At 41.7% G+C, this 27,833-nt stretch overlaps 2 protein-coding genes across 2 annotated transcripts; one reads left to right on the forward strand and one right to left on the reverse strand.

Moving 5' to 3' along the window:
* The first annotated feature begins 461 nt into the window (after nt 1–461).
* LOC118125724 (ras-GEF domain-containing family member 1B-B) lies at nt 462–15,970 on the forward strand. The gene is made up of 14 exons (XM_035184630.2): nt 462–709; nt 8,248–8,814; nt 8,976–9,098; nt 9,535–9,672; nt 10,230–10,445; nt 10,803–10,877; nt 12,111–12,203; nt 12,429–12,531; nt 12,942–13,021; nt 13,165–13,260; nt 13,361–13,456; nt 13,911–14,034; nt 14,129–14,201; nt 14,310–15,970. Exons 2-14 carry the CDS (start codon nt 8,254–8,256, stop codon nt 14,341–14,343), a joined length of 1,812 nt encoding a protein of 603 aa, XP_035040521.1. The 5' UTR covers nt 462–709; nt 8,248–8,253; the 3' UTR covers nt 14,344–15,970.
* Nucleotides 15,971–16,048: 78 nt separating this feature from the next.
* Nucleotides 16,049–26,147, reverse strand: antxr2b (ANTXR cell adhesion molecule 2b). Its single transcript, XM_035184631.2, has 17 exons — nt 25,856–26,147; nt 25,127–25,198; nt 24,167–24,238; nt 23,937–24,018; nt 23,664–23,768; nt 23,106–23,174; nt 21,234–21,314; nt 21,095–21,155; nt 20,781–20,876; nt 19,945–20,014; nt 18,565–18,643; nt 18,345–18,440; nt 18,142–18,192; nt 17,277–17,372; nt 16,976–17,149; nt 16,760–16,840; nt 16,049–16,192 (listed from the first exon to the last, which is right to left on the reverse strand). The coding sequence occupies exons 1-17, from the start codon at nt 25,978–25,980 to the stop codon at nt 16,154–16,156; spliced, it is 1,449 nt and encodes a 482-aa protein (XP_035040522.1). The 5' UTR covers nt 25,981–26,147; the 3' UTR covers nt 16,049–16,153.
* Nucleotides 26,148–27,833: the final 1,686 nt, after the last annotated feature.

The raw sequence follows: 27,833 nt of genomic DNA on the forward strand, positions 1-27,833 counted from the left end.
CACTGGACCTTTAATAAAGTGATAATATGTCAGATATGATTTAGGTTTTGTTGTGGAGCTTTTAAACCAACAAGATGTTCAGGGAATTACCCAAATTGGAGCAAATTTCAAGGCAGGGAGGAAAAAAGTGAATTCCAAGAAGCAGTAATGAATGTTTGTGATATTGAGTGATATATAAATATATATATGTGTATAATTTAAATCATTATTCTGGCCTTAAATCATCAAACACACAGAAACACCCTTTACCACAGGTCAGGGGCTGCGGTTTAAAAATAAAAAAAAAAACGAACAAGAAGAAAAGAGAACTCTCGCCAGCCAATCAGAGCCGCCGACCATTTCGATTTTCCGACTCCTCCGCCGCGATTGGCCGCAGCCCCCTCCCCCGGAGGCGCCCGCCCCCCGCGCTGCGATTGGTGGGTTTTCCCGGCTGTGCGCGAGTCATTTGAATACGTCTCTCGCTTTGTGGCTCGCTCACTTCAAATCGTCTCCAACATGAAGGAGAGGAGACGAACAATGGAGCTGAGCGCAGCGCGGACACACTGACGCGCGTCTGCGTGTTTTCTTATTCTCACTGAGCAGCGTCGTTCTGCAGCGGAGACAAAACTCCAGCCACCGGAAATATCACACCTTTGGAGAAAGCAGTTGTTTTTTTTAGTGTTTGTTTCTGTTCTGTGCATTTTGGATCCTGAGCTGCATCACATCGGAGGTGAGTTCATCGTGGTGTGGATCAGTGTTGAGCTGAGATCATGCTTCATGGTCAGAGAATAAGTTTTTAACTGGGTAGGAATATGTTATGTAACTGCAGATGTGTAATGAGGTCATAACAATAAACTTTACAAAACTCAAAATCATCATTTAAGATTCTTTCTGATTAAGCTTTTGCACATTCAATTTCTCTAAGTGCTACTTTAAAGTCATTCAATCGCATGAAATCATAATAATAAACTTCGGAGAACTCTAAATATGTTGATTTCATATAATCTTGGTGTTTAGATTCTTTATAATCAAGCTTTTGCACATTCAATCTCTTTAAATGTTATTTTAAACTCATTCAATCACATGCAGTCATTATAAAAAACTGTACAGAACTCAAAATGTTGCTTATTCCATATAATCTAGGTGTTTAGATTCATTATAATCAAGATTTTGCTAACTTAATCTCCTAAAATGCAATTTTAAAGTCATTAACTCACATTAAGTCATGATAATAAACTGTACACAACTCAGAATTATGTTTATTCCATATAATATAGGTGTTTAGATTCTTTATAATCAAGCTTTTGAACGTTTAATCTATTTAAATGCCATTTTAAAGTCATTCAATCGCATTAAGTCATGATAATAAACTGTACAGAACTCAAAATGATGTTTATTTCGTTTTCATTTAAGTGCTAAGATTCCCTTTAATTAAGCTTTTGCACACTTGATCTCTTAAAATGCTATTTTAACATCATTAAATCACATGAAGTCATTATAAAACATGTACAGAATTCAAAATGCTGTTTATTCATATAATTTTAGCTGTTTAGATTCTTCATAATTAAGCTTTTGCACACTTCATTTGTTTTAATGCTATTTCAAAGTCATTGAACTCAAACGCTCGTGTTCCTTCTTTGACAAGCCGATGCAAAAAATATCCTCCTTCTGTCCCTCCTGTCTTTTTTATCTTTCCACATGGCAACATTTGTTGTTGTTATTGTTTACCACCCATGTGAGTTATAATTAGTCTGGCTGTCATCCACAAACACACATGACTCACCAGCACCTGCGATGGGACTGTGGTTTGCACAGCATGGCTTTCTCACAGTCAGCTTTTACTTTTTACTGGGTTCTGACTCAGTTTGGAGACTCATAATGTAGACCAGGCATGGTGTGTGTAAGAGAGTGAGTGTGTGTACGAGTGTGTGTGTGTATGAGAGAGAATAACAGATTGTGTGTGTGTGTGTCTGTAGGGGAAAGAAAAAAGAATGAGAGACATTCTGTGTGTACTTCTGCCCAAACAGGCTTTGAAAGAAAAAAGCTTGAATCATCTCTTTGTTTGTCCACCTTCTCTTTCCTCCTCTCTTTTAAAAATAAACCTGCTTCCCTCAACTTGCTGGAATACACGCCCCAGTTCGCCTCACTAGTCAGGCTCCTTGAATTAAAGTCAAATTAAATGGTTAAACTCATTTAATAATTAACACAAAACGCAGTCGGGGAAGGCACAAGCAGCGTTTGGGGATGTGAGCTGCTCTGAAAACATTCAAATCCACTTGTTCTATGGCTCAAATCTACTTATTCCAGCTTAATTTTCAGTATGAATGGAACTGTGTGACATACAGATGTGAGATCTGTGGGTTTATAGATATAAAAATGTGTGTGTGGGCGAAAGAGAGAGGGAGAGAAAAGCCCCTGCACAAGCTTAGGTTTATTATATCCCCACAGCAGAGGAGATAATTTGTCTTTATCCTTTCTGTCTCTAGGTTAATACTGTACTAGCCTACCAGATCATAGCAGGGACAGGTGTGTGTGTCTGTGTGTGTCTGTATGTGTCTGTGTGTGTCTGTGTGTGTGTTTCTACTCGTTTTAGTTACCTCTTCAGTATCTTTTCCGGCATAAACACTGACCTTTTCAGAACCAGTCGACCTCATGGGGACCAAAACCTGCTCCTAATAAGTCAAAATGTCATTTCTGAGGTTAAGGTTACGTGTAATGTGTCTGTGTGTGTCTGTGTGTGTGTGTGTGTGTGTGCCTCTCTGCACTTACAACCCTGCTTTTGTAAAGCCTGCACTCACACTTGAATGCTGTGTGTGTGTGTGTGTGTGTGTGTGTGTGTGTGTGTGTGTGTGTGTGTGTGTGTGTGTGTGTGTGTGTGTGTGTGTGTGTGTGTGTGTGTGTGTGTGTGAGTGTGGGTGTGTGTGTGTGTGTGTGTTTGTGTGGGGTGGGGAGAACCGGCAGTGGATGTGAATTGTATCCTCATATCTCTCCCCTCCATCTGAGTCAGGTGTTTGTCTGTATCCGGCTCTGTTTGCCCGTTTATCAGATTGAGGTGCAGGTGCAGTTTATTTTCTTTTTTTACGCTGGTCATCGGGCCCCCGGGGGCGTCTGGTGTCTGGCCTTATCTGACCCGTACGCTTACTCGAGCGCGACCGCGGAGCAGTTCACTGGAGCCCTGTGATGTCTCCTCGCACTTTGGTGTGGGTCGGTTTGATCAGGTGATGGCGACGCTTGAAGTCTGGTGATTCCTGTTGCCGAGAGGATGAGAACTGTGGAGTGCAGTTTGGGAAGAAAAAGCAAAGCGGGAAAGTGCAGGAAAACGATCTCACAACATTGTGGATTATGGGTGTAACATGGTGGAAGGAGCTTTTGCATGCTTGGACAGCCAAGTAGAACAAAATAACATCTGGACTGATGCTCGTTTTCGGCTGTTTATTCATACATATATAACCAGTATGAACACAACAGAAGAAGATGCGTCCGATGTCAGATTTGTCGGCTGGTTTCTGCTTAAAAAATGAAAAGAAAGGAAAAACCAAACATAAGCACATCCTGGCTTAGACATCTGAAGTATTTTACATCCTTCTCATGTCCCTGATTTTGTACATAAACATTCTTTACACCGGAATTTTCTTGCACGGACCATTTACAGAGATCTTGATCGGATTCTCTGGCAGATTCAGGGACAGCATGGAAAAGGGCCCAGAAACGACAGAGGGTTAATGCAGAGGGGAGGGCAGCGTGACATTTCCTCTTAGAAGAGCAGGGGTGGGTCTTTTGACTTTTCCTCAGCATGGATTTGTATTTGGAACTGCATCAAAAAGCTTTTCTGTGAGCACTGGGTAATGCAGGTGCATTTGGGTTGCAGCTTGTTTCCAGTTCGCTAATTCTGTGACTGTTTACGTAGCGGTTCTTTATTCAAAATTAGGGATTTGCTGTATTTTCACAATTTTCTTTACTGTTTTCAGATATTTGAGGGAGAGTCTCATAGTTTTATTCTAAGCAAGAGTCCAATGAAAATATTGTTAGTGCTTTGGAGGGCCTTGCTTTTTAATAAAAAGGAAATGTGATAAAGTGAAGATAAAAGTAAGCGAGCTGTGCGGTTGCTCTCTTTAAAGAGTTCACTTCTGTACGTGTAAGACTGTTTAATTTGGAGCGTCGACAAAACCACGAGTAAGTGATACGAGCACAGCCCGGACTTTAACCTCGTATATTATCAGGAATAAGTCTCCCACTCGCACGCTTCTCTTACTGACACTCCTTACCTGCTGGATCTTATTAGTGTCAAAGTGCGTCAGGTATAAAGATAGCACGGAATTGCATTGGCCTTTTAATGACTCTGAAATAGTTTTACAGGTGCAGGTTGTTCCTGATGAGTTTTTATCTGACACCACGTGTTCGCTCTGTGCTAAATTACACTCTGAACATTGCACCAGTGGCCTCCTCGTTGTTTGTGGCACGTATTTGGAGCCTCGTTGGAACTGGTTCAAGTTTCATCTGAGCGAATATCTTCAAGACACATCAGTCAAACAACATCCTAAGTGCTTCACAGCTACTTCAGATGACAACACTGAAATATGCTCTAAACACTCCCTGCTTTAAGTCTTCAAATTTGTTTAGACGACACAGAAAAGGAAGCTTTGCCAACAAATCTTCTCTTGTTGCTCTCGGCTCCTGCTGTAGTGAACCATCGGGGGGTTTCAGCACCGGCTATTGTTTGTCCGGCGGTTAGTACGTAGATGCTTGCTGGGCTCAAACAGGACAATTAAGAAGGACTGTGTGATTGCACTGTACTTGCTGTACTACTTTTTACTGCATGTAGCGTAAAGTCTAATGTGGCAGCTGCAGTCCTTGAGCCGTGTGCAGTAACTTCTGCTTGTGTCAATATGTGAGTTTCGACGTATGTATGCTCCTTTTTTCCAAAGACGTTCGCTGCACTTGTAAAGAAGTCAAAACAAAAAAAGGACAGATTCATGACGCCGCGCTGACGCTCGAGGTATAATGAGAGCTCACACCTCACAGGACCAAACGAGAATGTCTGCATTTCTGGTTTGACTGATGTGAAAATGATCCCGGCCCTCGGTTCACGCGGAGTCAGGGCGTCACACGGCCCGACGGTGGAAAAAAGCGAGTGTGTGAAAGCTGCTGTGTGTGTCTGATCTGCTGTGATCTGCTCTGATCTCTTCCTGGGGGTCTTTGTGCGGTTGTTAATGCCATGACAGGATAGATAATACCTCTATTGTTGAAGACCTCCCCCTCGCTCCCACCCCCCTCCTGTTGTAACTAGCCTCAGAAAGGCTCGGTGCACCTTTAACAACCACATTGTGCGATTCAGAGAAATAGTCTAAAGTCGTAGCCTTAAGGTTGAAAAGATTTCGGCTGTTTTTCTCAGCTCCGGAACGAGGTTAGTCTTCTGGAAACCTGCAGGGATCCGAGAGGGGGGCAACTGCAAAACGAATGGATGAACACCAGCGCTGCCCACAATTAATTTATTCTTGTCGGATTGAGAATAAAAAAAAAAGCCTGTAAAGGAGCATTCAAATTTTCATTATGCACTAAAACAAAGGCTGCATTCATATGCAGTCGGACAAAACTGTCACCTCTGAAAACTCTAGACTGCATCGTCTGTTTGACGCGGTTTGGACAAAACCCACTGGTTTACACCCCATGATATTTGCCTGCAGCTCCATTAGCCTCAACCTCTTGATGAACCCGGCTGTGACATGTAGGACTAACACACACACTTCAGTCTGTGCCTTCGGTTAACACGGGAGAACACTGTCTGTTGTGTTGCATTGACACTGATGTAGCGTCAAGGGGAAAGTGTGCATTGTTCCCTTATTGTTTTAAAAAGTTCAAACCCTTGCACACGTGAAACTTTATCCGTGTGGTTTATGTCGCTGCAAACGTAAAAACAAAACCGTACACTTCTCTTCCTCTTCCTGTGTTTTTCCGATCGCCACATCAAACCTCTCCACGGGGCTCCGATCGTCAAAGTTTACAAACAAGAGAATGTAAACAATGCGTTCAATATGAAATTATGCTCCCAACGTCATCATTAAGCCGCCCGCAGAGAGTCCAACCTATGATTTTAGAAAGAGTACAATTTCAGTGGTGCGGCTTGGAAAAACCACAGCTATCCTTAAGGGTCAACTTTTCAGGAAGTGCAGTCTGGAAAAAAACCGAGGCTGGGTTTTGTATTTCTAGACGTGTTTTCCTCTTGTGAAAGGTCACCTCAGACTGCAAACACAGGCAAAACAGAGTCGACCCAAACTGGGGGGGGGGATATCGCTTAGTAGATCCTTATCTGGACTTGACCACCAGAGCTGCGCTTTTACCAGATTACGTATCGTAAACTCTAGGAAGCTAAAGCCACTGTAATCTTTTTTTCTTTTTAACCGAGTTAGAGGCAGAGCAGCAGGCTGAGATCACGGAGTTCAGAAGACGGGCGGGCACTGGACTGGCTTACACTGGCACCACGCCATGTGCTGTGGTGTGCAAGGGTGTACGAGTGTGTCGCTCAAACCATCATTTGTGTGTGTGTGTGTGTGTGTGTGTGTGTGTGTGTGTGTGTGTGTGTGTGTGTGTGTGTGTGTGTGTGTGTGTGTGTGTGTGTGTGTGTGTGTGTGTGTGTGTGTGTGTGTGTGTGTGTGTGTGTGTGTGTGTGTGTGTGTGTGTATTTGGATTATACCTTCATGGGGCACGGCGCCATGGTGGACAAGGGTGTGTGTGTGTAAGATGTTGGCTCAGGCAGACACTCCTCTGTTGGTGCTGTGATGGACAAACAAAAGTCTGCCGGATTCCTGCAGGGTTTTGTTTTCTGGCACAGTGTAACGTGCATGTGCATACGTCGCTGTGTGGGGCATGTGCATGTGCGTGTGTGTGGCTAGATTTACACTGGCATGTGGTTGCAAGGCAGACAACAGTAGCAGGATAACGATGGCTCCAGAGTTAAAGCACGCCTTGCTGGGGCTCTGGGATCAGCTTACCAACCTCAGATCCAATTATCTTAACCATTAAGACAAAGAATCATTGCCGTCCTGAGATCATCCATCTGTCGGCCTTGTTGTTTTTTCCCCCCCCACCTCCTCCTCGCAGCCGTTTCCAACAAGTTCGCTTCAAGAATGTGGCAAAAGATGCAATAAAGCAGAACACGGTGGAAAAATGAAATCCACCAGTGAATAACTTTTTTTGGGGCGGAGAAAGTGAATTTCACGGAGGTATGTTACAACAGATCAAAACCAAAACAGTAAACATAGGAGGGGTAACATTATGTGATTAAGTGCGGTTATTTTCGCAGACATCTTTTAAGTCTCTGCTTTGCGTGATGGAGGGCGGAGCGGCCTGAGTCACACGCACACTACACTACAAACACAGTAGTAAAACTGTTTAGACATCTCTACTCAGGATTGTTTTGATCAACAACAGTTAAAGTGCAGCAGAGTGATTTGCAATGATATGCAAACACAGTGAGTCAGCAGTCGCTCATTCAACAGCAGTGAATATTGAAGTCAGAATTCCTAATGTAAAGGAAAAAGTGTCATTTTCAACCAGAAAACAGGACGTTTCACTGTTGTTGCACCATAATTAAAGCTAATAGTGATATCCTGTCATTTATCATGATTATTTGCTGGTTTTCACCATATTCATCGTGTGGATTTGCATCTTTTTAAGTATAAATTCAATACATTTGGGTTTTGGACTTTATTGAATACTTTATTGATTAATTATTCACAAAACCATCATCAAATAATTGATCAGAAAGGTGATTATACCTACTCTGAGACCTTGTGAACTTGTTAATTCTTCTTCTCCTCCCTCTTCTTCATCTTCTTCTTCTTAGGCTTTGTTTTCTTCTTATTGGACTTCTTCACCTTATTTGTCATCTTCTTCTTCTCCTCCTTCTCCCTCTGCTTCTCCTCCTTCTCCTCCTTCTCCTCCTTCTCCTTCTCTTGCTGCATTTGATCAGTGGTTTATAACTTGTGGGCCGACACCACCTGAACAGCAGTTACGAGAGGAATCAGAGGGTCCAAGACTAAGAAATGATGGGATAGACGATCACAAAACAGGAAACAAAAACCAAAAATATGTTCTGCTTCACAAATTTACGATATATTTTTAAGACTTTTTATGAAATATTAAAATACTCATCTTAGGGACACTTGACTTTTGTACTTTTTGGATTAATATTTATGCCATGATTGCTATATATAGTTTCTCAGAATCATGATATAAAATAACCTCGTCCCCCTTGTATCTTTTCTGCAGCTCATCATGCCTCCCACAACTCCGTATGCGGGTAAGTTCAGCTCTTGTGCGCTGTACAGCAACAACAACAACCACCCGCAGCCTCACAGCCCGTACCGCAACGGCACCACCTCCAAACCCGCAAAGGAAAACATCTACAACAGCGCCTATTCGGGCTCAGAAAACCCCTACGACATCCCCCAGCCCCACGGTTGCTACCGCAGCTCCTCCGTCTCCTCCGTGACGGCAAAGGAGCATCATTACAGCAGCAACTACGCGGTTTCGGAGAACCCGTACTCCCCGCCGCAGCCTCGCAGCCCTCGGCAGCACAGCAGCTCCTGTCCGGGCCGCGCATACCGCCACACCACCACCAGCACTAGCAGTGGCAGTGGCAGCGGCAGCGGCGGCAGCAGCAGCGAGCAGTCCTGTCGGAACAACAACAACGTCGCTGCAGGGAAAGCCAGACTTTACGGACATGGCATCACCGCTAGCTATGGGGAGATGTGTTACCATGACAACAGTTTGGTTTCAGCATCTCTTGAGGCTCTGATTCAGCATCTGGTTCCCACAGTGGACTACTACCCCGATGTAAGTACGAGTAAATATACTCTCTGCATTTTTTTTAAAGAAGTGCGTGACCTTTTTCCTAGTGTTTGTAAACTGATTAAATCAGTCTGAGCTAAAGATGTCCGCCGTCCTGACTGCGTCGACCTTTGTCGCCCTGTGTTGTTTTGTCTCCTCGTCATTAGAGATCATATGTGTTCACCTTCCTGCTGAGTTCACGCCTCTTCCTGCATCCGTACGAGCTCATGACGCGGGTTTGTCACCTGTGTGTGGAGCAGCAGCGGTCCGGAGACGCCCTGCTGGACAAGGTGGGAGGATTACTCACTCACCCACACACACACACACAAACACACACACACGGTTATAATTATTTCTCCACATTTCACTCTGTCTCACCCACATAAACTCACACCCACTGTAACAATGTCACACTCTCACCCACACATGCCTTTGTCAGCCTTTCTCTGGGAGGAGATATTTATCGACCATTTCATAAGCAAAGCCGGTCCAGAGACGGACAGATGGGACTCAAACTGACACCGGGGAAATAAAAGTGAAAGGAACACATTTAATGGGAACAATAAAGTAAACAAATGAACAAATAACAGCAGCATTTTGTATCAAAGAGACAAACAGCGAGAGCGAGTTCGAGAAGAGTTTGTCCCAAGACAGATTACATCCATAAATTCTCTAAACTGATTTAACGTGTTCTTCCCTGACCCTTAACGTGCCGTGTTTTTTTAGATCCGTTTCCGTGAGGTGGCGCCCAAGCTGGTGCAGCTGCTGACCGAATGGACGGAGACGTTTCCGTACGACTTCAGGGACGAGAGGATGATGCGCTGCCTGAAGGACATGACGCACCACGTGGCTCGAGGCGACGAGGTTAGTGTCACGTATGATCAACACTGAATGTCGTGACGAACACATCTTGGGCCATTTGCGCTGATTAAAGGTGGCGACACTTGACCAAGATGAACAAAGATGACTGTAGTGGCGATGAACCCACCTATGCACAGTGGCGCTTACCCATCTTGAAAGCCCCTTCAAACATGGCCGACAAATGCGTCCTTCCATTCCTGAGCAACAAAGGATCCAGTGGGTGGATTCATTGTGCGCTGGTGACAAAGCTAATGAGCTAGCTACGCGGGTGGCTGAGCTGCAGTGAGTGCAGCCATTCAAATCAGCTAAGAGTGTAGCCAATAGTAAATCCCCCATAGACCAGACCACCTCATTTCGGATTCCTCAGTCTACAGAGGTTGCAGCCCCTTAATTGGGACACAGCTTTTGTCTTGTTTACTTTCTATGGCTGCCGAGTGTCTATGTCATGGAATCAGGAAATCTGAATGACGCAACCCAAGTGTTTCCATTTGTGTCTCTAAGTGTAAGTGTAAGTTTCCTTATGCTTCATGTTGTTAAGTCATGTTGTGTCGTGCTTGCAGTACTCCTGGCGAGCGATGCAGCAGATGACCCAGCGGCTGATCAAACGCCTGTCAGCGCTCGGCCAGTACGAGGAGGCCGTGGCCGCGCTCAACGCCGTGGCCTTGGAGCGGCCCGCCTCCCTAAAGAGCAAACAGGCTTCGGGTCAGAAGAGCGACGTGATGAGCGTGTGCGACGACCCCTTCATCCTCGCCCAGCAGCTCACACACATCGAACTGGTGAGAACCTGGTCCTAACCTAATTATTATACTTTTGTGCATCAAAGAAACAATAAAGTTTCGTAGTTTTTTCTGTTTCCTGCTTGTTTGTTGACATAAAATGTCAGTTTTCTCTCTGTTTTTATATCTTAGTTTTGTTATGTTCATCAAATACGTTTTTTCGTTTGCTGATGAAAATAGAAAGTTGACATCCCTGAAATAACAATGTTATTTTATACATAAGTAAGGATAAATGTATTTTAGTGTCCCTTCCTTCCTGATCTCCATCCTCCCTCGTCCTCTCCGTCCTGGTCTTTATCTCGTTTATTACTGTTCCTGTTGTCCTGATTGTTTTCTGCCCCCGTCCTCTGCCTCCAGGACAGACTGAGTTTTATCGGTCCTGAGGAGTTCATCCAGACGTTCGCCATGAAGGATCCTCTAGAGAACCATAAGGTACAATTCAGGCTGAATGCACAGACACCAATTATCGTCTCTCTGCGCTTGTTCTTGGACGCTGCAACTCAGCAATATTTATCTCTTGCACAATCACATCCCTGCGAATACGCTTTGCTCGACGCTGGTTTGTTTGTTTGCTTTATTCCGTCTAGAATCATACGCTGCTGACTAAAAGGTTTTCTAAACGATTAAAGCTTTCTTTCAAACTATAAAGTTGATTTCACGATGTCTTCAAAATGTAATTAACCAATTAGAGTCATAAATTAGCAGATGAATCTAACCACACAGCTAAAGCTCGCCACATATATGCTACATATATAGTTTTGTGTACAGTCAGCTAAGGAACATTGGATCTGTGACCTGTTTACAATTATCTGCAGCAAAGGAAGGATACAGTCTGTCTATTATTTTGATTAAGTGTCTTTTAATTTTTTGGCTCTGCTTTGAGCATCACTTGCGGTCTCTTTCACTTTAAGTTAATTTGCCTTAGAAACCACACGAAGGATCCCTCTGGCAGATAAAATGTGAATCTGTACAGTGTTTTTTATTCTTTTTTAAAATTCAGCTTTTGAAAATGCATCAAACACAGTATGAAAGAGCCATTCTGCGTCCGTCTAAGTGTATCTGAAGGGCACTTTGCCTCCTAAGTGGCCCAGTGAGTCAGCTGAAGGGTTGATTTCAATCAGCGCTGCTGAGAATAGGCTTTCAGCTGGTGTTTGTGACTGCGCTCCATCTCGGGCTCTCACCGGGGCTGCGCCGGTTATGTAAGCCCCGTTTTTGTATGAAAGAGCGGTTGAGTCAGCGTAAGGGGTCCTGAAGTGTAGAAGGGAAGTTTGAGTGGAGTGGGCTGCTGCCGCTGTTGTGTAAGCATTTAACAGAGCCATGAATCTTCTGGATTACGTCATCACAGCCAGGTCAAGTTTATTTATACAGAGCTTTTATGTTCATTTATGAGAAATAAAATAGTGCCTCCGGCAAATAGGTTTACCACAGAGTGTCTCAGAGAAAAGACCCAGAGACTGATGAAAATTAGATGAAAATAACAACTGACACGTCACAGACGCAGGAAGATTCATCTGCAAAGGAAATTACACAGTAGCAGCAAACTGTTCCCCTCATATTTTATTTTAAAACATTGGTTATAAGACTGTTACGACAATTTCAATCCATAATTATGTTTTCATAAAAATCCCAAAACAATCTGATCATGTTTTGCTTTTCTTTTTTCAGGGTTTCTTTCGGAAGCGTAAAACCAGTAACCTGGAGGCCTACGTCAACTGGTTCAACAGACTGAGTTACCTGGTGGCCACTGAGATCTGTATGGTACGTAGTCATTTTTTATATTGTTCAAATCAAGATGTTGGTTTTACTTTCTTCAACTATTCTTCCTTTTTCTGAGATGCGTTGCTCCAGCTGCTCATGTATCTATCACTACTTTTACAGCATCTAGTATCTACTCATGTGCTCAGTGTTTGTCAAGGTTTTGTAATATTACAACATGTTACACAACAGCTCTGATTGACTTCCTGTCATGTGCTCTCATTACAGCCGGTGAAGAAGAAACACCGAGCGCGGATCATAGAGTTCTTCATCGACGTGGCTCAGGAGTGTTTCAACATCGGCAACTTCAACTCCCTCATGGCCATCATCAGTGAGTACACAAAAAAACAACACATAATTAAAGGCAGACAACAGGACACAGTATTTGAATGACAAGTGGTTTCTGGGAGATGCAGTGCAGAGTTCTTCAATTTCACATTAAATGAAGTAGAAAGTAGAAAAAGTAGAAATCCTGCAGGATCTCACACAGATCCCATGGAAGTAAACCAGTTTGTCACAGCTTGTTGTTGAATAGAGGCCAGTGTAGTTAAACTGCAGCTCCCATCACTTCTTTGTTGAGTAGCCAATAAATCAAAATGAATGACGCCAATAAACACAGTGCCAGCTGTAGTTTAATCGGGTAGAGATACCGAAGGCTTGGAGCAGTCCAGCCTGCTCAGTTTCTCAGGTTTGTCTCTATAAATACTTCACTCACTCATCTCATCTCATCTCATCTCTCAGCTGGGATGAACATGAGTCCCATTGCCAGACTGAAGAAAACCTGGGGTAAAGTCAACATGGACAAATTTGAAATCCTGGAGGTGAGTAAAAAAAACCTGCATGTTTACATCTGTGATGCACAGGAGCATGTTTTTGTAGAGAGGTTTTTATAAACCTTCCATATCAATGCCTGTGTCCATGTGCTTGTGTTTGCTGAACGTCTCCTCTGTCTGACCTCATTCAGCATCAGATGGACCCGTCCAGTAACTTCAGTAACTACCGCACTGCGCTCCGCGGCGCCACCCAGCGGTCGGAGACGGCTCACAGCAGCCAGGAGAAGGTGAGCGAGCACACAGGCTTGATCCATGAAGTAAAGATGAAATGTACCAAAATGTAAAAACACAAATCTAAAAAACAAGTGTTTTCCTTTTTTCCTCCAGATCGTGATTCCTTTCTTCAGTCTGCTCATTAAAGACATCTACTTCCTGAACGAAGGCTGTGCCAGCCGGATCACCAACGGACACATCAACTTTGAGGTCAGCTCACAGTTTAGATTATTTGTTCCTAAATGTTAATTGATTAATTTGATTGCTGGATCAAATACAGAAAAGAACAAAGCAGTGTTTAAAGCTCATGTAAACACAGTAATATTTGATTCATTCACAGTAAAAGTATGAGCAGAGGCTTTTACATGTAATGCAGTGATGCCCCCTTGTGGACCATGAGTCTGGTGTCGATCATTGTTATTTATTTTACTATGTTTAACTTTATTGACCTTTTGCTGTCTTTGTATATTTATTTTATGAACTTATTAAAAATTTGTTGCTTTGACTATTTGTTTTTTTAAATCCTTTTTTTTGTTTTATCATTGAATGCTTTGATTAGCATTAGTCTCTAAATCTGAATGTTTGACTAAATTTTAATAGATTTTATTAATAAAGTTTGATTGATTGAATATTAATGAAGTCCGTCATCGTCGTGTCTCAACAGAAACTCTGGGAGCTGGCGAAGCAGGTGAGCGAGTTCCTGGTTTGGCGTCAGGTGGTTTGTCCGTTCGACAGAGACCGACGGATCCTCCAGTACCTCGTCACCACGCCGGTTTTCAGCGAGGACGGTCAGTGTCCAGCCTTCTCCTCGTACATGCATCACTCAGCTGTCTGGTGAAGTCTGACGGTTTAAACTCACTTTGTCTTGTTTCTTTGCTGCAGAGCTGCATCTGGCCTCGTATGAGAGCGAAGGACCGGAGAACCACATGGAGAAGGACAGTCGCAGGTCTCTCAGGTGAGAGTAGACACGTGCATCACATCAAAACCATCAAATCACTTTAACCACAGCATAAAATTAATGAATCAACATAGTAACTCTGGTTATTTGTGTTCTATTTTCCAGATCTTCTCTTCTGCATCGCGAGAACCGGTCCTAAGAGAAGGATCTCATGTGCACTACAGACTGTAAATAATGAGGATTTTCTTTTCTAAAGCTACAAATTCCTCCATGTATCTTACGGACACGACAGTGCAGGACAAACAAATGCAGCCGGGCCCACAATCGTATCGATGAACAGACCATTATCTGGGCTTTGAGATCACAAGGAGCATAAATGAGTTATGAACAGTCTTTGGTGTTTCGGTGCCAAAGGACCTCAGTGCTGCGGTTATTATTGCAACCATCTGTCCTGTGAAACTATTGATTCCCCAGAAGAGCTCAGAGTACTGATATGGCTCACCCACCGTGCTTCTTCCTCCTCCTCCTCATCATCATCAGCTCTGTGTGAGGCACTTACAGGACGTCAGGTGACTCCTGAGGTCATCAAACAGGCTCAGATTTTGTTTATATCATTAGCGGAACTCCACCATGGCAACAACAGCCTCACGGGAGTCCTTCAACCTCATCAGCTACAACATTAGCACTGCTTCTCTGTGGAAGTGGCTGGAGCTCAGTCAGAAACCACAGAGAGGAGAGAGATCCACCCGGAACATCCATGTGTATTATAAACAACTCGCTGAAAGTGTTGTTGCTGCTTGTTTTGTTGTCGAGTGCTTGATTTTGATGCATATCGAGCACACGACACAGGTTTACAGCTGTTTCTCATGTAACTCAAGCATTTCCATCTAATTTGAACACATAAGACAATACATCAATTTACTATAAATAAGTATAAATAAAATAACACAAATACAACCAAATATATGGAACTTGAATGAAGAAAATAAACATAAGTGCATCTTTTCTGCATTTATATTATTCGGAAAATAAAAGTTTTCATATTTTCACATAAACACGAATATCGATGAGTCTGTTAAAGGCTCGTGTCGGCTAATTTCTATCTTTCAGGCTCTAAATTTCCAGATTTGCTGTTTTTAATATTTTGTGATGTGGGCACTTTTACTCCATGTCGGTGATGCAAAGTTGTGACGGCAACATCATGATAATCATGCAACTCAAATCAAATGCACTTCAGTGTGGTCCTGTGTGTTGTATTATAGGATTTGGTGACTCCTATTTTGAGGCGTCGTTCTTTACAGTATTACGTTGTATTTTGTATAAGAAGGTTTTCTCTTCACGTATTTTCTCTGAGGTGTCACTGTGAGCTTGTTGCTGGTTGGCTGGCTCCATGTGGCTAAGCTATTTTTGTTAATATCACAAGTTCATGTTTGGCATAGAAGCGTTTTGGGTCTGAAACTGATATGTGTGTGTGTGTGTGTGTGTGTGTGTGTGTGTGTGTGAGTGTGTGTTTGTAGCTTGAATACAAACGAGAAGCTCATCCTCCACTTCATCTCATCTGTGATCATGTGAGCGTGTTTTTTAAAAATCTGCCTGTGAGTGAAAGTGATGCTACAGTACAAATATTTTTACGTTTAAAAAAAAATAAGAAGCTCTTTATGTGTCGTATGTTTTATAAAGTGTTTCTCATGTATGCTTTTTTCAATCTTGTTGTTTTTTTTGTCATGTATGACCTGTGTCGCCCGGTCAGGGTACTTGTACTGAAGGCCTTTGTGAAAAAAGAATTCTATTTTTTCTTTCAAATAAACAAAATACCTGAAAAAAGATGAAAAAACATGATTTGGTTTTAACTGATACACAAACACAAGTAGGTAGGTAAAAATATTTCTGAACGTACAACAACAGAATATAAGTAAAAGTGTTTATTTACAATATACATCCCAACCATGTTGGTCATCTTCAAACAAAACGGGAATAATGTGAAAAGTGTTGATCGTCATGTTTGAACATCAGTGACTCTGAACTCTGGTGAAGTTAATGCAGCGACCCTGCAGACGACAGCAAGCAATACAGTCAAATTTAAACACATTGACCAGAAATTTTATTTATGACTTAAAGTGGCTGTTTTTGAGTTTTTTATCAGAATATGACACAAAATATCACAAGCAAACAAGAGGTGATGCATGTTATGTGTTGATTTATCTGAATTAGTATTAATATAAACTATTGTTTGGCAGCATGTCAATTTCATTTGTCAATTAAGGAAATAACATCTTCTCAGTAAAGCTTTTAATATGAAGAAACCTGAAATTGTCCAACTTCTTATTTTGAAAGTACACGACCAAATAATATTTTCACACAGAGCGACAAAATATAAAGATCAATAAAAATAATAAGAAAACAATATTCTAAAAGACTGTAGGGTGGTGACGCCCTGTGCAAGAGATGATTGTTTTTTATTACAGTTTTATCTAATCAAAATAACTGGTGTTGAGATCATGGGTCCATTTTCTGATCAAATTAATAGGTGACACATTATGGCAAAAGTAAATTCAGAGCAGCAGAGTTTTCCTTCATCTGACATAAAGACAAAGTATCTGCAGATATTTTGTTACCTTGTCCTGATGTGTCGGCCTCATGATTGCCACTCTGTCGTACTGTCTTCTCATTAACGCCCGCAGTGCATCAAATCGCCCCTGAAGGTCAAATCAGGTGTTGAGTCAATCAAAAACACAATGTAAAGATACAGATATTGAACAATACTTATTTGTACAGTTGTACAGTAAGAAGAAATCCACAGACAGGCTCTTTATAATAAAGACTGGTCTCACCTTGATGGGAGTGTACCAGTTGGACTGTGGTGGGGGGCTGTACACTGGAGGGGGTCTTGGCGGGGGTCGGGGCAGGATGGGCTCCTCCACGTCCTCAGGCATGGTGACCACAGCATTTTTGGCTTTCTCTAGCCGGGACCCCTCCTCTGTGGACCCCATCTGTCCCCAACGGACCTACAGCAAGAAAATGAGTACAAGTGACAGATGTCATAAATACGCCTGATTATAAAACACAGACTCTATCTCCTAAATAACCAGTGTGGATGTTATATATGATTATTATGTCTATATTTGTATTTACCTCCATGCGTGTGATTCCTCCAGGACCTCGGCCTCCGTAGTATGAAGCATCTACTGTGGGCCACTTGTTTTTGGGCGAGTGATCGTCTTCCAGCTCCTTAAAAACAATAAAGGTTAATTCAAGTTCTGACACAAAATCAAAGAATATAATTGTGCGAAATTTCCATGAAAAACTATTTTAAATAAGTCCACACGAAACAGAAGCCAATTCTTTATTGATGCAGTACTGTTAATGGTCACTGGTGATATCTCTCAAATGAAAACAATTTTGCGATTTAGATTTATGATCTAAATCGCAAATTTCACTTGTTCTATTTACTTGGAAACAAAATAATCAAAGAGAGAAGATTAAACAGAAACATGTTGTTGAGCCAATCACTGGATTAACATCTGTATCTATGTTTCAGACACAGATGTTGTTGGTTCGATCTCTTACATCAGCTTAACTTCACAGTGCAAACAAAACGTGTCTGGTTTTATTTTGAAACTCTCTTGCTTTATTTCCTGTCTTTGTCCTGTCTCCCGCCCATGTGATCATCTCTAACTCTCCTAATGTGTTTCACCTGCAGTGTTCAATGATCCAGCTGCTTCCCTCCAGTATGTAATCCCTGTGTTTCCCCTTGTATTTGTCAATTTGTCTGTTTGCACATGTTTCAGTTCTGTTTTCTTTAATTCACCTTCACCATCCCAAGCTTTCATGACACATTTCCTTCTAGCTAAACGTTACACTTAAGACTTATTTCCCATCCTCCATGCACCTTGGAGGTCGACCAAGTTGGTAGTGAGTCAAAACCTCCAACTCAAAACGCCCTTTCAGAAAGTCATGTAAAGGGAAAATGTTTTTAACCGGTTATTGTTCTACTCACAATGACAGGAGGCGGAGGAGGGGGGCGATCTGGGGGTGGGTCTCTGATCACCTGGAAGGAAAAGTCGGAATATTACTACGAAAAACAAAATGGCACACGTTTTAAATACTTCCTCAAATAACAACAGCACTGAATTATGGTGCGTAGCTTTCCACAAGGCCTGAATCTGAGTAATACAGATATATATATGTATGTAAACTCACCACAGTGCAGCAGAGAGGCCAGAACCACCAGAACAAACCCAGAGCCAGCAACAGCAGCAGAGCCAACAGCAACCAGAGCACCCAGGTCCCATCAGACTGCAGAAAACACACAAGTCATATTATTCATTATTCAATATTCTATTTATTCAATATTTGATTCTTAACTCCATTCAAACCTAAAACCGTGGTGTTTTTTAAGTGCTATGTGATGGATACTTACACATGTTGTGGCATAAATGGTGATGGGACTGGAGATGAACGATTCTCCGTTGTTCAGACTAACCAGCACTTCAATGGATCTGGAATCATCACAGAAATAATCACTGAAAATAGCAGCACGAGAAGAAATGGTACCTGTACACCTAATACATACATGTACGTGTACTGGAAAATTCAGAAAAGAGCTCATCAAAGGAACATGTGCAGTATTATTCAACCTTCTGTGTATTTTTAATCAATTTCTCAAAACACGTCGAGTAGCACTTTCTTCTTCTCTGAGACCCAGTCAGCTTCCCCTTTGACCTTAAGAACCATTGGTGCCACAACATTGAAAAAGGACGTCATTGTTATTCATGCTCTTATCTTATTTCAACCCCATTCCCTTGTTTTCCAATAAACTTACAATGTTTGTTTTTAACTGTCGAGGCTCAACTCGGATGATATTTGATTCGGCTCCGTCTCTGAGAAAAGCTCAAACTCTGCGTGAGTGTTTCAGTACGGAGGGAGTGTGAGAGAGTGGGTGAGATATGGTGGAAAGAGAGGACTGATACAGAGAGAGAGAGAGGGAGAGAGCTGTTTGAAGTTGAATCAGCTTTGGCTCGTGTTCTAAATGCCACTGAGATATTCTGGTCCGGCTGGCTGCAGTTCATCCAAAACTTGAAGCCGAACAGATTTTCACTGTAAACACTTTTCTCTCTCACAGCAGATACACTTTTCTAATTTCAACCCGAGGCCGAGTAGAGAAATGTTGATACTATAGATTGAAACGTGTTTATGTAAAGGTGCTTTTCTTTTACATTACAAAGAAAGTATTTATTTGATTTAAGTGAGTGTTTTCCTGAAGTGAGTGTCACCCGAGCCTGGGTGAAGTCGCTGCCGTCAGAGAAATACCAGTGCAATGATGTTATAAAATGATATCATGATAATAACATTCCAGAACTGGACTGTTCTTTCAAAGAGAGTCGTGTTATTTATGGGAAACACACAATTCATTCACTCATTATTGGTGTGAAGACTTTGATATCTACAAATTACAAACTCAAGTGGTGATCAAGGACAGAAATGAAAATAAAAACAGACCATGTGACCTAATAAAATGGATTTCACAGAAATTCATGCAGCTAGTGTTGACTTGGAGGGAAACTGCCACGATGCACCACTGCCTTAGAATAAAATCGACCACAATGTTATCGGCTATAAACTATGTGTATACTATATTTCTCTTACTATACAGTAGTGTAATTTGTTGCCACACTTTTAATCTGACCTAAATCAAATATTAACCATGGTCAAAGTAACGTGTGTGTGTGTGTGTGTGTGTGTGTGTGTGTGTGTGTGTGTGTGTGTGTGTGTGTGTGTGTGTGTGTGTGTGTTGACTTACTGTCCAGCCTCGTGCAGAGCAGGAGCTGGACACAGCAGATAGCCGTCTCTAACAACGCTTGGCTTCTGGTCTAAGAAGAAGAATTGGAAAGACACAAAGAAATATTACGATGAATAAAAATAAACAAACTTAATTCAATAGTTAATAAAAAAATAAAAACACATCACTTGGCGTTCAGACCAATACGAACACTGACTGGCCGACAGACTGTTGATGGGGTTCTATCTCCTGAAACGTGCCCACATTTGATTTTACATACTACACATAATTGCCGTCATGATGTTAAATATGTATAATAAAATAAAACCAAAAGAAATAACTTTTACTGTTCTGTGTTAAATGCCTTTCTTTAGGAACGGAAATTCACATTGAAATTTAGAGGCAGTGTTTTTGCATTTTTCCATCATTAGAATATTTTCAATATCTAAAACCTAAATATCACAGCCAGGTTAAAATAAAAAGAAAGCGACAGAGCAAACGGAAAAGTTTTAGGAAGATTAAGAAAAAGATTAAGGAAGATATGATGCGATACAGTCACATGCTATCTCATCATGTCCTCTTAGTGACACTGCCCCCCCCTCCATTGATCCATTAATAGACCAACCACACGTACAACATGTCCTCCCTCCTCCTGCTCAGCCTCATAATGTCTCCTCTGTTCTCCAACAAGAAGCAGCCACTGTTTGTCCCTGGAAGTCATGACTCTGACTTTCCACTGCAGCACAGACATCATCAAATACACTGCGATACACTTCATAGATGAAGATAGACACAAAGCTGCACAACCAGACAAACAAGTTACTAGATTTAACGTTGTGATTGTGTCGTGCACTCACTATACGTGTTCTGATTGACGGTGAGGACGCAGAGGACATTGTCTGTCCTCCTGGATCCACTGAAGCCGCTGCCTCTCAGCACCACGTTGAAAGACTCTAGAAGACATTGGACACATCACACAACTATGACACTGCACCAGAAAGAACATGAATCAACAATAATAAGCAACATTAAACTAAATATATGGTTATCGTGAAAACTAAGCCTGCTAGTAAACAGCCATGCAAGTGTTAAGAATAAATAAAGGTAAGTTAAGCAGTTCAATGTCAGCAGGCCTCTTAAACCGGATGAATTCTCTCTCTGACTAACTCACCGTTCACACAGACACTCGACGGCTCTATCGTGAACACATCTGTGCACGTCTGCTTCAGGATCTGTGTGGAGATACAGCCGGAGTCAGACGTCTGTATTCACCTCTTATAAAGTACACGTTACGTGTGATGTGACCTCACCGAGTTCACGATGTCTTTGAGGGCGTGAAACCCGGACAAAACTGGGAAAACTTGTTCGGTGCTATCTGCTATTTCAGCAAGCTGGAAGAAAAAAATTTAAAACAAGTGCAATTTACCCATCTTTAAAAGTTGTGAACTTGGGTCTGAAGATTGTGTCGGTTGCTGAAACAGACCTCGGAAATAGCGCCGACATGTAATGTACGAAAATAAATTACAGCAGTTAAGTAAATCATTCAAACATATATAAAAGCCACGCATGGGAAGAGTAATAAAGCAACTTCAGTTTCATTTCACTGAAAACGTAGACTGTAAAATCTCCATTGTAGATAAACCAGGTAGGATGGACACAAAAGATTTCTAACTTCACTCTGCACCATAAACTGTTTCTAAAAAGCTCTGCACACAACGTCCAGCACAATAAAGAGTGACAGTATATTGTAGGAGTCACTAATGATGAGGAATCATTCTGAAGTCGCTCCAGAGCATCACCACAGAAGAAGAAAACAGCCCGTTCCAAACTGGCAGGTTAAGAATGAGCACTGCTCAAGTTAATCTACTTTCAAGATCCTTCTGCTGGTTTCGGTTCAGTGCTTCATCATCATTTCGGTTTGTAGGAGATGAAAGTTCGGGTCAGCAGGCTGCCGCTTTCATCTCCTGCTTTAATGACAGCAGAACAGGAAGCTTGGCTGGCATTATTTAATTAGAGAGTGATGTAATTACTTCCTCCTCAGACCACAGTGTACGTTCAGACAGGAGCGGGGCAGGAGATCACTTGAACCCGTTGACTACCGAGGACTCTCTGGTCCTCAAAGCCATTGACAGTAGATGTGCTTAATAATACTTACACAGAATAATGATGTGGTTAATGCTGCTGCTGCAACAGCAAAACAGACAACACAAATGCAGTGAATGATTCATGACAGGATTTGCGGTATTATATTTCTCAGCACAAGCAATTGCAGCTTTTTCTCTGCTCTGCAAATGTTATTAAGGAGAATTTATGACTGTAGAGAAGATCAAATATCATAAACACTGCAGTTGTTCTTAATAGTTTTGAGGTAATGAGGTAATGGACACAATGTTTTATTCACGTTACACAGCAAAGGGCAATGAAGAACTGTAATCTATTACGAGTGAGCAATACAAACAAGGAAAAAACTGCCGACTGGCTAAGTGGCTAACAGTTTGTTTGTTCTTCATTAACGTTGTTTCCCCCGGAAGCTATAGCAGAGACAAGCAGAGCCACAGAGGATATGTTGCAATTAAAAACGACCAAAATGAATCATCCGTTAACTTGAATGAAATTGTGGATTTCTCTAGGTATCAGCATTGTTGGAAACATTTTGGATAAATAACTACAAGTCGTGTGTAGACATTTTAATGTAGAATTGTTACATGTTTATCTTTAAGGGGCTGTTGGGCCTTGGGAGGTGAATGCATTCTACTGAGTTCCATTCTGTTGTATTGTGAGCCACAACATTGACACACATTTGGTTTCATCCTTCAGTATTTTCATTCCTTACACAATGCACGCTCCCTTTCAACAACCTGATATCTAAGTATTCCCCATTTCTGCATAAACCTCATGCAGCGTAGATCATAAACTAGAAATCTCCACAAGCCGCCTGCTGCTCTGAAGGTCAAGGCGTGTAAATAAATGAGGCCCAAAAACAACAGCCCGGTTGAGGTTCTGACCACAACCTAACACACGCTGACACAAACACACACAAGCACACACTCAGAAAGGCAAATAAAACTGCAGTGTTTACACAGCCAACAGTATCGGTACCACTGAGATTGTGCTGTTTCTCACAGAGCTTCATGACAGAAACCAACAAAGTAAAGAGAGAAGAGTAAAAAACATTCCCCTACCTGTTTGTGGTCAAAGTCCATGACACCTACACAGTAAACTCGGGCTCCAAACCCTCGGGCTATGTCGGCCTGGGAAGCATCACACAGAGAGAGAAGTGAGTGAAGTGCTACTGCTGGTTACAAACAGTAAAAGTAATTAAAATAGAAGTGATGAATAACAGTCTATTAGGTTATTATAGGCAATTTACTGTAAATCAAATTCTATACATTTTAAATTGCAGAGAAGACAATTTTCAAGAAATGGTTTAAAGAGATGCACGTTTTCTGTTTCCATTGATGCAACATGATACAAAAATCAACAAGTCCACCTCTGAATCTTTTATTACTGTGTCGTAACTTGGTAAAACAAGTGGTTGGAGAAGTATGTGCATGTGTCAGTGTGTTTGCTTTATCAACCACTGAGAATCATCACAGCGTTTGTAAACTATACTCTCTCTTGGAGCAAATCCACATCTATCTTCCTCACTTCTGTGTGTGTGTGTGTGTGTGTGTGTGTGTGTGTGTGTGTGTGTGTGTGTGTGTGTGTGTGTGTGTGTGTGTGCAGAGAAAGAGAGATACCTCCTGTAGAGTCAGTTCATAGGGGTAGACCTCCAGCTTGCCATCAGTGAGGATGATGATGATGGTGGACGACGGTGAAGTTTGTGCCTTCATCTGCTCCGACACCTGACGAGTGAAAGTTGGCAAAAATATATTCAGAGGAGTGAACTGCAAAAACTCCAGCAGCTGACAAACATCTGTAACTATCTTCTAAAATCAGAGCAAATATATTAACTTGATTGACATCTGTGTGATAAATGTGGTTCCTGTCTCTCTTCTCATGAGCGCACCTACCGCTTTCATGCCCTCGTGCATGTACGTTTCACCTGCAGGTTTGATTTGGCTCAGCTTCTTCAAACCCTCGTCTATTTCCGACCTTTGCAGCCAGATCACAAAACAGGGACAGAGCAGTTTGGATAAAAAATGGGAAAGAGACACGTTACTGTATAATCGGTGCTGTTGTTTTTTCTGAAAGGAATCGGCTGAGGGAGGAAGTTTGAAGTTTAAAAAATTCAGCACCTCACCTGTCTCCTGTCAGTGGCAGTATTACAACTGCTCTTGCTGAAAAGACGATGTAGGAAACCCTCATCCTGGGACTGAAACACACACATATATAAAACATGTGAATCTTACGGTTAAAAAGCAAACTCACAAAGTCAAATATTATAAATGGATTTGGGTGTGGCAACAAAAAGGATTCTGTTAAGTGCTGCAGCATGTCGATTAGCTTTTGATTGAAAGGGGAAATATAATGGCCCACGAGGGCGTAAACACAAGTGGGAAAAGTCCCAAATGGAATACGATGATATTACGTGATATATAAAATGCAATGAAACATGACATATATACTTTTGAGATTTTTTAGGACCCAGTAGAAACCCTGGAGAGAAGATGGCACTATGTGACACACTGAAGTGCAATTAAATGAAAAGACTGCACGATATATGACTTAACTTGTCTCTATTTAACATGACAAAGGATATGATGCCATAAACACACCATAAAATTAGATCTTCAGCAGTATTTTGGTCCACTGAGGGAATTCAGTCTCCACCACATTCAGGTTCACTTCCTTGCTCTACCCTCCAGTCTGTAAATGTGGTCAACACCACCTTCAACATCTGGCTGGATGATTTACTCTCATATTTAGCAACCTGCAATTAAACCTAAAGCTATCACACACACACACACGCACGCACGCACGCACGCACGCACACACACACACACACACACACACACCACACACCCTGCACCATTACTGAGAGAGGGGTGTTGGAGCAGTTGGTTGCCATGTATGATGTATGCGGCCAAAAATACTCATGCCCTACTTTTCTATCCACTACTATTATTTGTAAAGTAATTCAAAGACCCAATATATATACTCCTCGCTGTGTAAATACTCTGTGGTTCAAGTGTTAAATGTGCCAGGCTTTTTATAGTAAAGAAACAAACCAAGGTGGAGAGGAGAGGGGGGGTCTACGTACCTGACAAACCTGTTGGTGAGCTGCTCCGCGAATCCATAGATCTCGTCCCAGTGTCCGTGCACGCTGCCCGACCTGCAAACACAGATGGTGAAAAATCAAACGCACACCTACAGAATGAAGAGCGTCCATTATAGTGATCTGACTTTATTTTTTCTCAAGCCTTCATTTTCTGTATGAGATGCACATATTATCAGTGCCGTTCTCACGCAGAAGCATCCAAACAGAAACAAATATTCATACAAAGAATGAGAGAATAGAGTCAGAATGGCTGCTGGTCAGTTTATTCTGTTCTTATTTGAACCTGAACAATCAGATAACACTGAATTTACTCTGGGTTCTTTCTGTTATATTGTTGTAAAGTCTGTTGAGAGCCTTTCGACAGACATATTGTTATATTGGCATTTATGTTTGCTGATATGAAAACTTTTATTCAAGGGTTAAATAATGACATCTTATGAATCAATTTACATAGTTATTTATTGGCTAATGTTATTGGTATTGGTAATACTATTGCTGTCAGAAATACTTCACCCTCAAATCTTTATAGGTCGGGGTCTTCTGTTAAAAGCACAATACCCTGAGATGAACTTCAGAAGTTGCAGTGTCGCAGCAGAGGGACGTGGTATAATAAACACAGCCTTACATGGAGAAGACTGGATCCAACATTCTCTGCACTGAGGAAACAAATATGAACAAGAACACGTTGATCTGATTTATTCCACCACTCACCTGTCCAACACAAAATAAATATCGAAGGCTCCATCGCAGGAGGCATCGTCTTCACCCTGCAGCGACCAGTCCACCAACACACAGACACAAAGTAGGATCCTGCAACATGTCCATGTCACATCCATAATCCATGTGTTTCATATCCACACAGAGTTTGTATTGAAAATATAGGAAATGTCCTCAGCTCAGCTCAGAGTCCTTCATCCTCACAGCATCAGGCAGCAGCTCACATGTCCAACACTGTAACAGTGTGGGTGTGTGAGTGTGTGTGTGTGTGTGTGTTCAGTGACAGCAGCAGACTGATGATAGAATGAACTGGGCAGGGCTCACAGCAGCTGCACAAACCTCTGTCAACACATCTGCAATAACTATAGAGCTGGACTTCCTGCAGGGTTCTTCAAAATAAAGGATAGGCATAAATATAACCAAATCAATTTAATATTTATATTCATAAAGTGCAATGAGAAATATAGCAAATCAGTATATGTTAAACATTAATGCCTTAATTTTTTTTAATTTCATGTCATGCATGTAATGTTATGTCATAAGAAAGAATGTTTGAAAATATTTCTTATGGCATTTTGCTTAATTTCATTGTCCTCCGTTGAGTTTTGCTGTGTGCTTTTACTTCGAAGGCAGATGCTCTCCCTGTTGCTTGTGACACATTAGACTTGACGTCTGTAGCAGAGCAGTTGGCAGAAGGATGTGAATAGTGACTGACTGACCTCGGAAAAAATACAAAGAATGTCAGCTCATGCAACTAAATATATGACCTGTAACTATTCCTGTATTTGTTATAATAGATGTGAGGGCCGCTGCTCTTCAATAAAGAGATGAATCCCTGAGGAAGCTTAAGTGCTTTTAAATTCCATTTGTTTAGTGAAGTTAGTCTGTCACTAATTGATCAGTACAGTGGACGTCTGCCTCATAAATCCTCCTCTCATACTGTTGCCTGAGGTCGGTTTTCTCCTCTCAGGACAAACAAGTGCATCATGTTCCTCTAAATGTGTTGCAGATGGAAAGCAGAGTTAAACAGGCAAACACAACGCCCTCGGTGCGCCACAGTGATTTTCTCCCTCTGCGTGATTGTGATCCAGACGTTAATCCTGCTCCTTTGTCTCAGGAGAAACACACAGGCGGCTCTGCACAGTGTGACATGAATTTATTTTAGATTCTTCCAAACATGTCTCTAAGATCATCAATCTGAGGCGTGTGTGTGTTGAGGAGCAGTAATAACACATTTCATTGTGCCGTCTGCAAGAATAGAAAGCACTGGCTGCCTGTGGATGAGATCATGACACAAACAATCCAAATAATCACATACCACAGTCAGTGTGTCAGCACATGGCTTCTCTTCTGTTGAATATTGTGGGATTGCACTTGAATATTTCATATGTGTCATGTCTCATGTATCACTGTTTTATTTGAGGGTGTAGTTGGACTAGAGGACGAGGAGGCCGCTTTCATGTCCCCTTCAAGTTATCAAATCAATCTTTCCTCTATTTTGATAAAGATAAAAAGCTTTTCAGCCCCTGACCCCAAGATGAACTGTGCCAGAATCATTCATAAAAGAGAACTGTCATAATAATAATCTGTCATAATCTGGAGTCACATGGAGACAAAAAAAATCAGTGAGAGTGAGAAGTGATCCCAAAGTTTACAGTAGACGTTTGGCTGAACTTTAGGATAATGTGTATTAAATGATGGTATGAGTGCATTAAAAGGTTTTAGTCAATGTAAACATTGTATAGCTTTAATTATGAGCAGGCGCAAGATGATCAATAATATGTTACTGTCAAACAAGAAACATTTTAAAGTGAAACTTGAGGTTGAGGCCTTGATTTAAAATGGTTTGAAATGCTTGTCTGTTTACCAGTAGAAGGACTGGATGTATTTCATCCAGGCTACAGGCACAGATGACAATGTCGCTGCCGTCCAGATGTGGCCCATATGTACGCTCTGATTGAAATACAGTGGG

The sequence above is a fragment of the Hippoglossus stenolepis genome, chromosome 18 (genome assembly GCF_022539355.2).
Source record: "Hippoglossus stenolepis isolate QCI-W04-F060 chromosome 18, HSTE1.2, whole genome shotgun sequence".
Taxonomy (NCBI): Eukaryota; Metazoa; Chordata; class Actinopteri; order Pleuronectiformes; family Pleuronectidae; genus Hippoglossus; species Hippoglossus stenolepis.